Source organism: Podarcis pityusensis (assembly GCF_964106645.2).
Source record: "Podarcis pityusensis genome assembly, chromosome: 2".
In the NCBI taxonomy this organism is placed as follows: Eukaryota; Metazoa; Chordata; class Lepidosauria; order Squamata; family Lacertidae; genus Podarcis; species Podarcis pityusensis.
The window spans coordinates 9,869,100-9,887,376 of NC_138029.1; the positions used below are offsets into that span (position 1 = coordinate 9,869,100).

At 49.6% G+C, this 18,277-nt stretch overlaps 1 protein-coding gene and 1 long non-coding RNA gene across 4 annotated transcripts in view; both read left to right on the plus strand.

Moving 5' to 3' along the window:
- Positions 1 to 18,203, plus strand: part of AGAP2 (ArfGAP with GTPase domain, ankyrin repeat and PH domain 2) — a 119,740-nt gene extending 101,537 nt beyond the window's left edge. For 2 of the 3 annotated variants that reach the window (XM_080994388.1, XM_080994386.1), the window contains exons 11-19: positions 514 to 676; positions 6,041 to 6,142; positions 6,266 to 6,412; positions 8,072 to 8,131; positions 9,411 to 9,562; positions 10,566 to 10,656; positions 11,902 to 12,124; positions 13,146 to 13,401; positions 15,912 to 18,203. In XM_080994388.1, coding sequence (XP_080850514.1) covers positions 514 to 676; positions 6,041 to 6,142; positions 6,266 to 6,412; positions 8,072 to 8,131; positions 9,411 to 9,562; positions 10,566 to 10,656; positions 11,902 to 12,124; positions 13,146 to 13,401; positions 15,912 to 16,118 — 1,401 coding nt within the window. In that variant the 3' untranslated portion in view covers positions 16,119 to 18,203. The remainder of the gene's footprint in view (positions 1 to 513; positions 677 to 6,040; positions 6,143 to 6,265; positions 6,413 to 8,071; positions 8,132 to 9,410; positions 9,563 to 10,565; positions 10,657 to 11,901; positions 12,125 to 13,145; positions 13,402 to 15,911) is intronic. The other variant, XM_080994387.1, reaches the window with a different exon arrangement.
- Positions 13,408 to 15,538, plus strand: LOC308471229. Its single transcript, XR_013982818.1, has 2 exons — positions 13,408 to 14,364; positions 14,746 to 15,538. It is a non-coding gene; the product is annotated as an uncharacterized lncRNA (long non-coding RNA).
- Positions 18,204 to 18,277: the final 74 nt, after the last annotated feature.

Here is an 18,277-nt window from a genome sequence, read left to right on the forward strand (position 1 = left end):
ACATTTCTACAGACCGTTCTGAGCCTGGTCCACTTATGCTTACGTTGTTGCTGTTGCTAGGGGCTTTCTTTGTTTTGTTTTGGAGTTTTTATTTGCAAGGTAATGCCAGGGCTTTCTGGCTCTTGCCCACCCCCTTTTCTTTTTACAAAACATTTCTAGCTGATTGGAGATGCTAGAAAGCGTGGCACTTGTGACATTCATGTGGCAGCAGATGATGCCATAACACCAGTCCCTGGGCAATGGTGTGAAGAAAAAGATGTGTGCTTCCAGCAGGTGCATTTTAAAAGCGTGTGGTTTTTTCCCCAGATTTCACCTAAAAATCCACACAATCAGTTGGTGTAACAGACCTGCTGGTCTACTTGTGTGCAAGGGACACAGAGACTGGGTGCATAGCGTTCTGTCCATCCCTACTCATGTCCAAAACAGCTGCACCATTCTGTATGTATGTGCATGTGATCCATTCTCCTAATTCCCGCCCCACCCAAAAAGAATCTGGTCTTTGTGCGTTTGCAGGACTATATCCATAGCAGCCACGGCAAAGAAATGGACCTTCTCCGCACCACCGTCAAGGTGCCTGGCAAACGCCCACCCAGAGCCATCTCTGCCTGTGGCACCTCCTCGAGCATCAACGGTTTGGTCAAAGACGTGAGCAGCGTAGGAGTCGGGGACACCAGCAGTAAGTGGCTTGTTCCCACATCATGGGCATAGCAGATTTAGGATGGGAGAGCACTGCAGCGGTTGTATCTCTGACATGAACAAAAAAAACCCCAAACCCTTTCAAGTTGCTGGGGTAGGAGCGGGAGAGGATTTTTAACTTTAACAGGAGACCCCGAGTGCTTTGCTCCTTCCCTGCCCCAGCACCTTTAGGGATCACACTACAACACAATGAGTCTCACGTGTGGCCTGGACATCCTAGCTAGGCAGGTTGATGCCTCAGTGTGAGATGCTTCCATACTCAAATGGGGTTTCTTGGGCAGCAACAGCACAAAAATCAGAGCTCTGACACTTGCAGGTTTGCCAGGGAAGGAATACTTGCATGGTGTTTGGCTGTGTAGGTGTGTGTATAATTACTGCTTGTTAGTTCACACTCCCGATACGTTGTGTTTTCTTTATTTGCAATTCTCTGAGATTCTAGCCACTCGGGAAGCCAAGCGTCCCCCCTCCCTTTGCACTATGATGTTGATGCACTCACACTTTTGTTTAACCTTAATTAGTAACAGCCAAGGAAGGGTGTAACAGAAGGAAATCATGAAAAACAACAAAATAGTGTTTTAAACGAAGGGCTGGCTCAGCTATGACACGCCTTTCTACATGGGAAACACCCTCGTATGGGGGGGGGAGAAACCCACATGTCATGCATGATGGTTTGAACATGTGTCTCTTTCTCTGTACATGTGCATGCTGTCATGACAGGCCAGTTTGCACATGCCATGTGCTGGGAAACAGGTGTGTGAGAGATTGTCAGACAATCTGTGTGTGAGTATTTAATGCTTTGCGTGTGAGAAAGTTTGAAGTGGCTGTGCCTCCTGAAATATTTTTATTCTACTGATACAGACATAGGAATCAAGAAAATAAGTCAAACTCTTAAAAAGCGAATCAGCTGGGAGCAGGAAATAAAAACCACATTCTGATCACAGTGTAATGCATTAAGGCAAAATAATTAAAGACATAAGTGATCTAAAATAGGGCTTCCACAAGCTTCATTCAGGTTGTCTGTGGCATTAAATATTCATACTGCTTTTCGATTTTTATTGCTTCTTATATTGTATTTTATTGTATTATAATTTGTATTCCATTGAATGCAAATTGTAATCCGATAAAATACAACGTGATCAGCAAAAATACAATTAAAAGTCATGCAACATCTAAAAACATTGCTACCACAAGCCGAAAAGGCATTAAATGTTCCGCCAAGAAAATCAGCACTTTTCAAGTAGCCCATGAGAACTGTTTGGGAACCACTGAAGTCCCAGATGACTCCCTAAGAAACACACGCACCGCGTAAAACAGATCAAGAGTATCAAATCATGAACATGAGCTGGGAGACATCACCCAAAAAGTGGTGCGTGGGCGTTCAAAAGTCTGCAAATGTGCATAATATTTCCCAGTCTTCCAATTAATTCCAAAATGGGAGGCGAGTCCCTGGGTATGTTTTGGATTACCCTTATGGTCATAGAAAACAACATCAAAAGGGAGAAATAGCTTCCATTTGGGATTGAATTATGTCCGATGAAAATAGAAATATCGTCCCACGGCGATGGTACCTTAGAAAGGAAATGTCAAGGCGAGCAGTTCTGTACATTCCAACCACTCCCTAAACAGCATGCAATTTGCCCCCTGATGGGGAGCGTTCGCCCTTCCTCCTCCTCCTCCTCCTCCTCCTCATTGTACATCAGAACCATTCACCTCTTTCCAGCAGAGGATGTAAAAATCCATACAGTGGGGCCTCTTGTGACCCACCTGCATATCACCCCCCCATGACTGTCTGCTAGGATCTTGACACCCCCTCCACGCACTTTCTGCAGTCATGGGCAGGCAGCAAACCCAGGAGATCTACTGCCGCCATGCGAATAACTTCCTGGAACTATTCCAGTTCTCCTAACCAGCCTGGCAGCGTGCGCCTACGTGAGGCATTTGTACCCAGAAGATAAAAAGAGCCGGTTTCAGTAAAGCTTCCTTGCTTTTGTCACCATTTTACCACAGGTGACCAGGCTAGTGGTTATTTACAAGGTTGGTCTATCGAGCTCCTCTTAATACGTCCCCATTTGTGGTTGGTGGGACACAAGTTATGTACATCTGCTGCAAGGAGTTCCAGCTCCAAAACACAACATTCCCTTCCTGCACGATTGCAGTAAATGAACTCCACGGTATCTTTGGGTTTCCTGGAGGAGCTGCACACCTTCTCCTCCTCTGTGAAAATGCTCAAATCGAAGAATTGATTCCCATCTAATCTAATCAAAGCTCTAATAAAAAAAAAAAATTATGATGAATTTTGGCTTTGGGCAATTAGCTTAACTTATTAAATGAAGTCATATTTCTTTGTGCCGAGGTGTCTAATGGTGCCAGGTTGAATTGGAGCATTTGCTAAGTATAATCGTTTCAGTTGAATTCACAAACCTGGAGAACTGAATTTTCCCTTCAGCCTTAGTGTGGGAAAAACAGCTGTAATGTGAAGCAGCAGCGCCCCCTACAGGAAGCCTTGCAACTGCAATAAATTTCCCTTGTATGTACAGCACAGGTGACAGCAGCCACGAAATTAAAAGACGCCTGCTTCTTGGGAGAAAAGCAATGACAAACCTAGATAGCATCTTAAAAAGTAGAGACATCACCTTGCCAACAAAGGTCCGTATAGTAAAAGCTATGGTTTTCCCAGTAGTGATGTATGGAAATGAAAGCTGGACCATAAAGAAGGCTGATCGCCGAAGAATTGATGCTTTTGAATTATGGTGCTGGAGGAGACTCTTGAGAGTCCCATGGACTGCAAGCAGATCAAACCTATCCATTCTGAAGGAAATCAGCCCTGAGTGCTCACTGGAAGGACAGATCGTGAAGCTGAGACTCCAATACTTTGGCCACCTCATGAGAAGAGAAGACTCCCTGGAAAAGACCCTGATGTTGGGCAAGATGGAGGGCACAAGGAGAAGGGGACGACAGAGGACGAGATGGTTGGACAGTGTTCTCGAAGTTACCAGCATGAGTTTGACTAAACTGCGGGAGGCAGTAGAAGACAGGAGTGCCTGGCGTGCTCTGGTCCATGGGGTCACGAAGAGTCGGACACGACTAAACGACTAAACAACAACAACAAATGTACAGCACAAGTGGAAGCGGGGATAAAGCCTAAGGCCCTTTTATATTTGCTGCCTCATTCAAAGGTGGCGAAATTGTAGCACTAGGGGTGGGATTGGCAATGAGGGGGGAAATCGGGGGCCTAACGGGTGGCCCGTTTCATCTCTTGAGCTGAAGATACGCTCAGGAGAGATTTAGGCTTAGCTTTGCACACTCTGCTGTGATTTCTCACTGGTTCAGACTGATGAAATGGCCGTGTAAATAACCAGACCTGGTTATTCAAGCTTTTTTTGAGAAACGGGGCACATTTAGAAATCTCAGAAACTGTTGTGAGTGCTACAAAATACCCATTTCACAAAAGAATGCTCACTGGCAATGCTCAGAATCCCTACCCAAAACACCTACACCTCCAACAAAACAAAAAGAACGCAGGCCAAGAATTTTTAAAAATCAGGTACCCCCCCCCTCAAAAGCCATAGTTATTTAGATGAACTAAAATGGGAAGAGCAAGGGCCCTTGGCCAGCGCCAAGTGATGTCTTAGGGCCCCATGGGTACTATGTTGTAAAGGTAAAGGGACCCCTGACCATGAGGTCCAGTCGTGGCCGACTCTGGGGTTGCGGCGCTCATCTCGCTTTATTGGCCAAGGGAGCCGGCGTACAGCTTCCGGGTCATGTGGCCAGCATGACTAAGCCGCTTCTGGCGAACCAGAGCAGTGCACGGAAACAGCGTTTACCTTCCCGCCGGAGTGGTACCTATTTATCTACTTGCACTTTGACGTGCTTTCGAACTGCTAGGTTGGCAGGAGCAGGGACCGAGCAACGGGAGCTCACCCCGTGGCGGGGATTTGAACCGCCAACCTTCTGATTGGCAAGTCCTAGGCTTTGTGGTTTAACCACAGGCTTTTGACAAGGTGCCCCATGATATTCTTGTAAAGAAGCTGGTAAAATGCGGTCTTGACTATGCTACCGCTCAGTGGATTTGTAACTGGCTGACTGACCGAACCCAAAGGGTGCTCATCAATGGTTCCTCTTCATCCTGGAGAAGAGTGACTAGTGGGGTGCCACAGGGTTCTGTCTTGGGCCCGGTCTTATTCAACATCTTTATCAACGACTTGGATGATGGACTCAAGGGCATCCTGATCAAATTTGCAGATGACACCAAACTGGGAGGGGTGGCTAACACCCCAGAGGACAGGATCACACTTCAAAACGACCTTGACAGATTAGAGAACTGGGCCAAAACAAACAAGATGAATTTTAACAGGGAGAAATGTAAAGTATTGCACTTGGGCAAAAAAAATGAGAGGCACAAATACAAGATGGGGGACACCTGGCTTGAGAGCAGTACATGTGAAAAGGATCTAGGAGTCTTGGTTGACCACAAACTTGACATGAGCCAACAGTGTGACGCGGCAGCTAAAAAAGCCAATGCAATTCTGGGCTGCATCAATAGGAGTATAGCATCTAGATCAAGGGAAGTAATAGTGCCACTGTATTCTGCTCTGGTCAGACCTCACCTGGAGTACTGTGTCCAGTTCTGGGCACCACAGTTCAAGAAGGACACTGACAAACTGGAACGTGTCCAGAGGAGGGCAATCAAAATGGTCAAAGGCCTGGAAACGATGCCTTATGAGGAACGGCTAAGGGAGCTGGGCATGTTTAGCCTGGAGAAGAGGAGGTTAAGGGGTGATATGATAGCCATGTTCAAATATATAAAAGGATGTCACATAGAGGAGGGAGAAAGGTTGTTTTCTGCTGCTCCAGAGAAGCGGACACGGAGCAATGGATCCAAACTACAAGAAAGAAGATTCCACCTAAACATTCCTGACAGTAAGAGCTGTTCGACAGTAGAATTTGCTGCCAAGGAGTGTGGTGGAGTCTCCTTGTTTGGAGGTCTTTAAGCAGAGGCTTGACAACCATATGTCAGGAGTGCTCTGATGGTGTTTCCTGCTTGGCAGGGGGTTGGACTCGATGGCCCTTGTGGTCTCTTCCAACTCTATGATTCTCTGATTCTAACCCACAGCACCACTATATTGAGGAACTCACATCTAGGAAACTAGGATATTCACACCTTGACAGGCCACAGCTTTTCAGGCAGAAGGTATTAGATACAGGTTTCCACCTATTTCAGTTGAAACCTGGAGAAAACCTGAGAGATTTTAAAGTGCTGACGGGAGTCAGAGGTGGCAGTTCTGGGCCAGTTGTGCAAACGTCTTGACTGACACAGCTTCATTATTTCATTCTCTTCCCCCAGCTTGCCCCAGTCCAGGTCTACTGAATCCTCCTGTGGACCCAGCGATCAAACTCTTAGGCAAACCTGAGCGCCTGCAGCGATCTGTGTCCTCTTCCAAGGCTGGTAAGTTCAGCACAGACCTGGAAGCTCCCAGGATGGAGGAGAGAGGATGCTGGGAAAGGGCTGCTTTGAGCCCAGAGGGAAGGATGAAGCCATGTGATCTGTTTCTCCTGCCTGTTTCTGCAGAGGTAGCCATGGCTGCAGAAGGGCTCTCCAGCCCTGGCAGCGGTGGGAAAGACCCACCTCCATCCCCTATGGTTGACAGAAAGAAGCACAGGAGGAAGAAGCTGTCAACTCCTTCAAAAACAGAGGGGTCTGCAGGGCAGGCAGAAGGTAAGAGGTAGCTGCCTTAGTTTTGTCTGCAAGGGAGACTGGCTCGTGGACTCCTGGCCCCTGAGAACCTCACTCTTTGCCCCTCCAGACTGCGGGGACAGACTTAGGAATGATGCATTGAGCTGATTTTTAAAAATTGTGCCTGTAGTGACATCACACTGACCCTACATTTCAGGGGTTAACATTTTAAAAAAATGTTTTTATTGAAGATTTTCTTGGGTTACAAAGGTACATACATCGTCTCTGTCTTCAGATAGGGGTTAACGTTTTTGAGATCTTAGAAGGACCACCCCGTTGTTTTCTAGGGTAGGAAAAGTTGTGGCCCCAGCTGGTTTGCTCCTGGTAATGCAAATTTTCATAAGAACAGGAGAAGGAGCTTGCTCGCCTCACCATTCAAAATAAGTAGCCACATTCCTGGGAAGACATGCATATATTTGCCAGAGTGACAGTCTTTGCAGGAGAGGGAAGACTCCCTTCCACAGTGCGAACCCCCAAGCACTCTGCCCAAATTCCCACTTCACATCTTCCTTCTGCCTCAGAAAAATGTAGGGAATGATCCTGTGAACTGGGATTGGGTATTTACCGTGGCTGACAGGTGAGTAGGGCCATCCGCCTGTCAGTCACCTTACATCACTGTGAAGGCAAGCTGGTTTTCAAAGGGAAAATGGATCCTCTGATGATCTCTGATCTTATGAAGTTGGGTGTGGAGCAGATGGTTGTCTGTGGGGCGGAAATGGTCTCTGCTGGGACCAATGTGATCTGTGAACTGGAAGCTTCCTCTGCCTGATCTAGTGGATCACACTAGATCATGGGTGGGGAACCTGTGGTTCTCAGTGTTGTTAGACTCCCAGCTCTCATCCACTCCAGCCAGCATGCAAGGGCTCATCCACATGTCCACTTGTCCCCTGCTTTGTAGGCATGGGTCCAAGCGGGTTTGCCTTTGCCCAACTGCTTCCCGCTGGAAAACCCATTCTTTAGTGCTCAATTGGAGCATACGTCAACCCAGAGAAATCCAATTGACGTTTGGTCCGATTTAGCGCTAAAGAATGGATTTTCCTGGGGGGGAAGTGTAAGTGTGGATGAGCCCTAAGAGTGTGGCCACACCCACTCTTGGCCCCATAACTTGCTGGAGAATTGGCCACAGGGTTCAAGGAAAATGTTAGCCACCCCTGATCTAGAGGAAAGGCCAGCACTGTCTTCAGCCTGCCTGGCCTCAGGAAGTACGAATTTAGACTGTGGGGAGGCCATGCTGAAACCAATGGGTTTTTTGAAGGGTAACACCCCACAGATTCTGAGTCCGGAAGGCACCACCCTAAGTCCAACTGGGCTTCCCGCTCCCACCCCCACCCCCACCTCTTCTGTTCTGTCTACACTAGGCAGCTGATGCGAAGCCTTTCATTTCCACTCTTGCGGTATTGCTGTATGCCCCCTTGCCCAGGAAGGGTTTGTCGCGGCTCACGCAGCTTCCTCCCTCACTCTCCCTTGCGACTCTTCACGCATCCACTGCCACTGCCACCACCTGGGCCCGTGGGTTCTGGATAGCCTCTGCTTTTTTTGGTTCTTATTTTTCTCCTCCTCTGAACACTCTCCCCTTTCTTCTTTTCCTCCCTTCTCTTTCTCTGCCTCTCGCTTCCTGCTTCCCCTCCGGACCCTCCGCAGCCAAGCGTAAAATGTGGAAATTAAAAACCTTTGGTAGTTTAAGAAATATTTATAAAACAGGTAATGAGTGGCGGGGGCAGGCGTGAGCTCCTTTTGTGCCGTGGCGCCTGTTGCATGCGATTGTGCTTACATTGTGACGTGCAGCCTGCGTAGATGTATGTCCCCAAAACGCTTCCCCGTGATCAAGAAAGCTTCCGTCCTATTCTGCCTCTCCTTAACAACCCCCCAGCCCCCGGGGAGTGTTAAAATGTCCCTCCCTGCTCACATCGGGTTTGCAAAGGTGGCTGAGCTCCTGGAATTCCTTTAAGATGGCTGTTTCCAAACTGTGTTCCACAGAGCCTGCGGGCTCCTCAGGGCTTCCTCAACTGGAAGATCTGTAATGGCAGATGAGCCCCATCTCGTCCTGCACTGTACAGCCTTGGGGATTGCGGGTGTGTCTGGAGTCCCCTCTTAGTGTGTGCAGGTGAACAGGAAGGCCCCATGGGTGCCCTAGAATGCATTCCCCCAGAAACCTCTGCCATGCCCAGAGGTTCCTTGGCAGGCACATCAACACAGGACAGAGAGCCCTGAAGGGGGAGAGTTTGGGAAGCCACCACCTTGTGGCATTATGGCACCAGCCCCTTTTTAATGCCCTGGTGGTTGTCGTTGTTGTGTCCTTCCACCAACCTGATGAAGGGCTTTGATGAACTAAAACCTTGCTTGTTTGCTTGTCACCTTTTAGTTGTCCTTACTAAGGGCACTGCTGTACCATTAAGTTTTGGAGATTTTCTTGAAGACTCCGGAAGAGACTAAGGCCCATTTATTCAAGCCGCAGGTCTGGGGCTGAGGGGACCTGAGTTCAAGCCCCGCCTCTTCTGGACCCCACAGCGTGTGCCATTTTTTCACTCCCCTTGTCCCCCCTCCCATCTGTAACATGGGAACTGGCAGTTTATAGCACGGTTGTGAGAGAGCCGTCAAAAAAAACCCAGGCAAAACACACATTGTACAGCATTCCACAACTTCAGGGCGCTATGTAAATACTTTTGCAATAGCAAATACGTTTGCACGTTGGCAGTGGCAAATATTTCAATAACTGTAATCATGGGACTCGTGCTCTCAGGAAGGTGTGTGCCTCAAAACTCTGCCTCTGGCTCTCCTTATGGGGTTTGGGGCTGTTAGCGAGCACAAGCCGTGGCTCTTGCCATGTCACTCCCCCTGCAGGGCATCCTCCCCATTCTCTGGTTGTGTTGAACCTGCCCCTTAGGGGAGCGCAGGGAGGGAAAATATGTGGGTTGGAAGCCCTAGGATTCATCCAGCCTCCACTGCGGTCCAGCTGGAACCTGCTCTTTTGTATCCACAGAGGAGGAGAACTTTGAGTTCATCATCGTCTCCAGTACAGGGCAGACATGGCATTTTGAAGCCAGCACCATTGAAGAGAGGGACTCCTGGGTCCAGGCCATCGAGAGCCAGATCTTGGCTAGCTTGCAGTGCTGCGAGAGTAGCAAGAACAAGGTACTGATCCCTCCCCCCAAAAAACACGGGGACACATACACACAACTCTACCCTGCAATGATCTAGGCTTGCCTGTCTCAATATTGGCTACCATGTAGTTGTCATGACGTGTTATATAAAGGTAACGGGAACCCTGACCATTAGGTCCAGTCATGGCCGACTCTGGGGTTGCAGCGCTCATCTCGCTTTATTGGCCAAGGGAGCTGGCGTACAGCTTCCGGGTCATGTGGCCAGCATGACTAAGCCGCTTCTGGCGAACCAGAGCAGCGCACGGAAACGCCGTTTACCTTCCCGCCGGAGTGGTACCTATTTATCTACTTGCACTTTGATGTGCTTTTGAACTGCTAGGTTGGCAGGAGCAGGGACTGAGCAACGGGAGCTCACCCTGTCGCGGGGATTCGAACCGCCAACCTTCTGATCAGCAAGTCCTAAGCTCTGTGGTTTAATCTACAGTGCCACCCGTGTGTTATATAGATGGGCCTTTTCTGTAATAGCTCTCCATTTCCCCAACACTTTCCCCATTTTTCTGGCACCAGGGAAGAACATCCTCACCCCACCCTGGGTATTTGGTGGTGATGCGTTTTTTTACTTTGAATAGGGAGGGTGGAAACGGCAACTTGCATAAGAACCGTACCAAAAAACTACAACAAAATCAACACAAAGAGAGAAAACAGTAGAAATCCAAACATGCAGTGCAAAAGCTTGGGGGGAGGTAGGGTTCTCGATAGACCTCCCTGTGTGGAGCATTCCATAAAGCAGGTCCCATCTCAGAGGCTCTGTGATCCCATTTGTCTCAGTGCAAATAAGGGAAGTCCATGGCCCAAGGCAATGTCTCCAGGGGCCACCCTGTTGCAGTTGGGCGTGAAGACTGGCATGCAAAGCGAGAACCTTGCTCAAGGTTTGAAGAGGGACTGAACTATTGCCTTGGGGAGGGAGACCAGGCTTCGAGCGCTCTGAAGAAAAGGCTAGCAGGAAGATGCCCCCTCTGTCTCTATCCCTACAGGCTCGCATGGACAGCCAGAGTGAAGCAGTGGCGATTCAGGCCATCCGTAATGCCAAAGGCAATTCCTTATGTGTGGACTGTGGGGCCTTGAGTAAGTATTTCTCTTCTGTATGCAGTCGGATCTAAAGGGATTCCAGATGTGTGTGTGTGTGTGTGTTTTCCCCCTGGGTGGCAGTGATTGATCCTTGGGTATTATTAGCACTAAAGCTATTGAGATATTAGTGCTGCCATTTGGCACCACACAGCTCTGCTTTCTGCCAGTTCCTTAGGAACGGGTAGTTCCCTTTTAGCACGTTGGTTAATCCTGTCTGGAGACAGAGGATCCTGGGAGTATTATGACAGCTTCTATGTAATCTTTATTTTATGTGCTAGATGCTATGCAGAACAAAGAGAGGGTGTGACTTCTGCCCGAGATGAAACAATCTGTGATAGGCAAAATGCCATAGTTGCAGGTAGGGGAACAGGATTGAGCTGGGATTGAGTGCGTTTAATTCTTTTAAAATTTTTATCCCAGCCTTATTTCACAAAGCAGCGTAGAAAAATCCTCCTTTATCTTTACAACAGCAGTCTGAAGTAGCTTGGGCTAGAGTGGGGTATAGGCCCAATGTCACATGGTGAGCAGGGACATGAACCCAGGTCTCCCTAGTCCCTGTCCACTAGATCAGCCTTCTTCAATCTGGTTCCCTCCAGATGTTTTGGATTACAATTCCCATCAAACCTGAACATTGACCACGCTGGTTGGGACTGATGGGGGTTGTAAGTCTGTGAAGCAATTGAACTTTGCTGTTCTGGATTGTTTGTATGAATTCTGTTGCATGTCTTTCTTGTCTGTTCATTTGGGGTATTGTAGCATTAACTTGCTAACTCCTGGGGCTCAGATGTGAAGGCAGTAGAAAGCCATTGTTTCACTGGAAGATGGAGCAGTCCCTTGTTTGTGGGCAGGAAAATCAAAAGCTCCAAGCTTTCTTCAGTGGAGCATATGATTGTCAGGGGGGAGGTAGAGGAATCCTTTAAAAAGACAGGTGAGCAGTTCAAGGTGGATCTTGGCATGAGGAGCACAAGCTTTGTGCAAGAGTAAGGCCCCATCTTCACTATGCATTTAAAGAGCATCATGCCACTTTAAACTATTATGACTTCCCCCAAAGAATCCTAGCGACTGTAGTCTGCAAAAAGAGCAGAGAGCTAGTAGGAAATTCCTATTCCCCTTTCAGAGCTACAATTCCCAGAGTGGTTTAACAACCTCGCTTCCTATTGAACTCTGGGAATTGTAGCTCTGTGAGCTCTTTGCAGGGGAGCCTTCCCTGATTTCTGATTGGCTGGCTTGTCTCACCCCCAGACCCAACCTGGGCCAGCCTGAACTTGGGGGCGTTGATCTGCATTGAGTGCTCTGGCATCCACCGGAACCTTGGCACCCACCTCTCCCGGGTCCGCTCCCTCGACTTGGACGACTGGCCGCTGGAGCTCACGCTGGTCCTCACCTCCATCGGCAACGAAACGGCCAACAGCGTCTGGGAGAAATGCACGCAAGGACGCCGGAAACCCACTTGCGAGTCGTCGCGGTGAGTGCAGGGCAAGCTGCCACCGTAACACAGCCACAACTGGAGCCTCCAGGACCTAAGGCTGCAGCCCTGTGCAGGAGCGTAATCTTGTCGAAAGTCGTGGGCGTTAAATTCTGAGTCCACATGCGCAGAATCGCGCTGTTAAACTACCAGTTTAGACTGGTACCTGGGGTAGATGGGGGAACTTAAGCACTTGCCACACTTTCAAAATGGCTTCACTTTGCCTGGCTTATTGTGCCCTTAACTGATTGGAGTTTGCGGTCCTACTTAATAGCTACTCTAAATTATTATTATTATTATTATTATTATTAATAATAATAATACAATGAGTTAAAGAAAAAGAATACATAAAACATTAAAAGCCACAGGAAAAACAATATGAAAATAAAATATAATTAAGATTACAGAACTATATAACATATATGTAAATGAATGAACATACTGTTTCTCTCAAACATACATTGATTCATGGGTCACTATGGTTTCAATAAATAAGTTCCAAATATTGTTAAATTTGTCCATACATAATCTTCATCGCAAAACGATCTATTCATGGGTTGGAAGTTGTCATGTCATCTATCTATTGATCAAAAGAGGCCATATTTTGTCCTTTCAATGTATCAATATCTTGTTGCAGATGTAAGGGCACAGAGAATCCATTTACATTCACTGATTATAAACTCTAGGTGTACATTGCTATGGGTTCTGCTCTTTCCTTTTAGTGCTAGGCCGGTGCTTAGACTCAGAATGATTATATTGTAGAGCTGGGTCCCTGAGAATCATCTAGTTTATTCTTCACTTGGCGGGATGGTCTTCTCTACTTAAGAAGGACCATGCTGGGTGGATCATGCCAACTGTTCCATCCAGTCCTGTTTCTCACTGGGGGAAAGAAACCTCAACCAGGGTCATAAGCACAATAGCCCTTCCCTTCTGTTCCCCTTGTATTCCGCAGCATACAGACTCCGAAACTGGAATTTGCCTATAGCCATCATAACCCCTCTTTCTCTCTCTGTCTTCCCAGGGAAGAGCGGGAATCATGGATTCGAGCCAAATACGAGCAGCGGCTGTTCTTGGCACCGCTGCCCCCGTCTGAACTTTCCCTCGGGTGCCAGCTCTTCCAGGCCGTCCTGGACCAGGACCTGGGTGCTGTGCTGCTGTTGCTGGCCCACAGCTCCAAGGATCAGATCAACGCCCCCACGGGCGACAAAGACCGGCGCTCGGCGCTGCACGTGGCATGTGACCTGGCGCACGTGGTTATTACTCAGCTTCTGGTCTGGGTAAGTTCTTGACAGTGGACAGTGAAGGGTGTTGGGGATCCAAGGGAAGCAGATGTTCCCTTCCAGCTCTCTTCATGTGCCCTGGGTCAAAAAGGATTAAGGCCCCATCTGCACTCTACAGTTAAAGCAGTATCATACCACTTTCAACAGTCAAGGCTTGCCCCAAAGAATCCTGAGTAGTGTAGTCTGTTAAGGCTGCTGAGAGTTGCTAGACCACCTTTATTTCTCTTCCCAAAGTTCCCTGGATGCAGGGGTTGATGGATTCATAAACCACTCTGGAAATAGTAGCTCTGGGAGGGCAATAGGGGTCTCCTAACATCCCTCAGCCCCCTTGAAATGCAGAGTGCAGATGAGACCCTTATATAGGGAGAAAGAAAAACAAGAGACAAGTGTCTACAAGGGCTGCCATTGAGCTGACTCTCATGAGTTACTCCATATGGCTAGTTTAGGTCCCCCTCTCTCATGCCACTTTTTGTAGCTTGTATACATCAACTAGAATCTCTGAGTTATTCATCAAAAGCACCATTTTCCATGCCCTAGCCCCAAATCACATTAAGACAGTTCTGTGGTAGCATGTACAACTGCAATGTGGGCTCTTTAAGAAATGATTCAGACACCTGTATCCGCTGAGATTTTTAAAAGCAGCTTAAAAAAAAATGCAGAGCATCCATGGTCCAAATCTAAAGCCCATGGAGCTTTAACCTGCAATCGATATAAGGGAAAGGGGCCAGAGTTCACTAGCAAAGCATGTGATTTGCAAGAAGGTCCCAGGTTCAAACCCTGGCATATCCAGGTTTTCAATATATATATATAGGATCAGGTTGCAGGTGATGTGAAATACTTCTACCTGAGACCCAGGAGACCCTCTGCCAATCAGAGTGGACAGTACTGGGATGGATGGACTAGGGTAGCTTCTAATCAGTGTGTCCTCCCACCAGCAGTTTTTGGCAGTGACCATCCCAGGCAGTGACCCCATCCCAGGGGACGCGGGTGGCGCTGTGGGTAAAAGCCTCAGCGCCTAGGGCTTGCCGATCGAAAGGTCGGCGGTTCAAATCCCCGCGGCGGGGTGCGCTCCCGTTGCTCGGTCCCAGCTCCTGCCAACCTAGCAGTTTGAAAGCACGTCAAAGTGCAAGTAGATAAATAGGTACCACTCCGGCAGGAAGGTAAACGGCGTTTCCATGTGCTGCGCTGGCTCGCCAGATGCAGCTTGTCACACTGGCCACGTGACCCGGAAGTGTCTCTGGACAGCGCTGGCCCCCGGCCTCTTGAGTGTGATGGGCGCACAACCCTAGAGTCTGTCAAGACTGGCCCGTACGGGCAGGGGTACCTTTACCTTTATCCCAGGCCAAAGTATTTGTGCGGCTCAGCAGATTTCCCCAAATCCCCCCCCCATCCCCCCGGAGTTCTCATGGTTTAACTGTTCTAAGTTAAAATCAAAACAGTACTCATGGCAGTGTTAGCAAGGGTCAGCAGGATGCATAAAAATGTTAGTGGACCATTCCATAGGCAGGATAACTTGGTACTAGGTTGCGGCAGGGGTGGCTGGCTAGTGTGCTGCTGGCGCCGTATGTCAGCTTGGCAGGTTGGAAGTGTCTGCTGCATAGAGAGTGGGGCACAGGGATAGTTACCATATTTTTTGCTCTATAGGACGCACTTTTTCCCTCCTAAAAAGCAAAGGGAAATGTGTGTGCGTCCTATGGAGCGAATGCAGGGGGGAGGCAGGCGGGAAAAGCCCCCAAGATCCGCACACAAGCTCCGTGCGCTCTTGGGGGCTTTTCCCAGAGGAGGGACAAGGGACTGACTGGCCGCGTCAGTCCCTTCTCCCTCCTTGTAGAAAAGCCCACAGGAGCCGTGCGCTCCTTAAAGGGTGCGTGGCTCCTGTGGGCTTTTGCGGGAGATGGAGGAATTCCCCCACCTCCCGCAAAAGAAGGAAGAAGGTCTGGGAGAAGCCCACAGGCTGCCTGCAGCCTGTCCGCTGCTCCCAGAGCTGGGGGAGGGGGGGTCATATTTTTTTACTTGATTTCGCCCTCTGAAAACTAGGTGCGCCCTATGGTCAGGTGCACCCTATGGAGCGAAAAATACGGTATTTACTGAAAGGCTCTTTGGAATGGATGGGAAAGAAGGGTTGTTGTTTTTTTTTTAAAAAAAACACCAAGATAGTAGTCACAGGTGGTTTGGCAGATTCCAGAACAAACCAGGCCCTCCCCAAACCCAAGCAACAGGGCAGTGTCCCAGCCCTAGGAAGTTGTTCTAGCCTGCCGTTACAGCTGTGGGAAAAGCGGGAGAGAGTCTGAGAAAAAGCTAAGAAGGGAAGTAAGGTGGTGGTGAGAGAGGTAGCCTCTGGACTGAGAGGAGAAGTGGAAGGGAAGCCGAGGGTGCAAACGTAGGCTGTTGACTCGGTGAAACCCTAATTTCCCAATCCTCAGCATGAGGCTAGGTGTATGCTTGTGTCTTCTTGGAGTGAGCACCTTGGGGTTCCTAACATGGCTCAACCGCTCTTTCCCCCACAGTATGGGGCTGACGTGAAGGCGTGCGACGCCACTGGGCACACAGCCCTCTTCTACGCCCGCCAATCAGGGAGCCAGGAATGCACTGACATCCTCTTGCAACACGGCTGCCCAAACGAAGGCTACAGCAGCATCGCCACCCCTGGCCTGCGCCGGAAGAGCAGCAGTGCCAGCGTGGGAAGGACCGAGGCCCGAACTGCCCTGGTGTAGCATCCCAGGGGGAGCCTCTTTCCCTATCCCAGTGGTGCAGCAGGGGTCCAGCAACTGATGCCTCTTCTCCCTAGGGAGACCCCACACCCCTCTGGCATCCGGACTACGTGCCAAGGAGCTTGGATCACGAGTTCCCGTCTCGCACAGGATGAGGAGGTGGTGCCCACCCAGAGCTCTGCTCCAATGGTTCTGCTTGGCGCAGGCTGCCGCCGCCGTCACCCGAACCACCTCGGCGGCTCGCGACTCTCCTCCCGACTGCCAGGCCTTGAGCTGCTCTGCTGGTCTCCAGGGCAACAGCCATCTCTAAGGCAGGCCGCCAACGCCTGCGGGGAACAGAGAGAGCAATGCGCCCCAGCGCTTGGAGTGAAGGATCAGGGCCCAGGATGGCTTTCTCTTCCCAGTTACTGGGGACTTTTAGAAATGGGGAGGGCGGGGGTGGGCAAGTGGTGAGTGGGGGTTTTCCTTTTCTTTCTTTCTGTGTTTGTAACAAGCTTTGAAGGTGGAATGTAAATCAGTGTTATTGGAGTGGTCAGTGACCCAGCCTCACCTAACCAACTCTAAGAGGGCCCAGAAAAGCTTGGCTGTCAGGGAAAAGGTTAAAAATGGTCCAGCGAGTCTTATCTTTTGTAAGGCAGTGCGCAGGGGCCCAAGGTTTGAGAGGGGGCCTCCATGCCATTTGCAGAGGGAGAAACCCTTTGGCCTTTCCACATGGCCCTGCCAGGCCTCTCCAAATAGGCCACACACCCCTTTCAGTCTTGGCACCTTGATTCCTTTCCCTCTGGGGAGGGGGTGAGAAGGCACTGCTTCAACCCTTCACCTTTTCTGCCTTTCAACAAGGTTTCTTTTTGGCCCTCAACCGCCATGCGCACTCCCCCTCCCACTGATCTGCCCCCTCACCTGCTCTCTGCTCATCCCTTCAAATCACTTTCTGGTTCCTTGGGAGAGGCTCCCGCCATCAGCCGCCAAAACACTGCCTGCCAGCTCAGGCGTGGCTGTTGTTTGCTGTGAATGCAGCTTATAGCAGCCTGCTGGCGGTGTGGCCTACAAAAAGCCGGGAGAGTGTGACAAAGGACACCGATAGGAAAGCCCAGGCCTTGGCTTTTAAAACAAGAGTGCTTTTATAAAGGGTTATTTGTTGAAAACTAAAGAAAAAAGGCCCTTCCCTCCCTCCCCCTGTCACCCAGACGCCACCTCCACTTCCCTCTCTGGCTAGACTACTGCTGTTTTAATTTATTGCTTCATAAAACTCTTCCCTCTCTCTGGCTGGGCAGCATGTCTGGTGCCAGGGTTCGTCGTCCTCCTGTCCCATCACTGCAGCAGAGGCACCTGTGTGGTTTGCGATGAGTGGTGTGGCCTCAGGCTTTATTTCAAATCTGTGATGAGGGTCATGGCAATGAATTCCAGGAGGAAGGTGAACAGGCACTGACTCCCCACAGTGGTTGGCTGTGGCTCAGTTCATATCCGGGCTGCTTTGTTCAGGGCTGGAGCTAACGAGTGGGCCAGATGCACAAGCCCACCTCGGCCACCTCACAGAGGCGCCAGGCCTTTCTTTGCCCTTCTGAATTGGACCACACTCATGAATGTATTGGCAATTGTGTTGCACGAGGCTTACAGGCCCTGGGTGGAGGTGGAAGGGCCTGCTGGCAAGGACTACCCTGGTGCCACTGCCTCCTCCCTTACAGAGTGAAGAAAGCTGGGCCTGGCACAACCAGATGTTGAGAGGGGCTCCCTTGCACCTCAGACCCCTGCGCTCCTCCTCCCCCTGCCTTGGAGGACTGGAGCCTGTGGTCATGAGGGGGACAGGTGGGGTATGGGGGGCTCTTGAAGACTGAATGTAATTTATGCTGTTGGGCATGGCAGTTCAGCACAAGCTTCTAGGAGAGTCTCTGGTGCCAGCCCTCACAGTGGGATGGGATTATAATACCTCCTGGGGGGAAATGTGAGGTTTGGGGGTGGGGGGAGGGGGACGCAGAAGTGCCAGAGCTGATAGTATTGGCCCTGTGCCGCTGTTGTAATCTCTTGGATTGTAACTTGTAAGTACGTGACAATGTAAGAAGATGTAATAACAAAGACTGGTTATTCCTTCTTGTGACTGTGGTCTGGAGTTGGATTTGCTGCTGGGCGGGAAACAGTTCTTACTCGGTTTCCTTCCTTCCTAG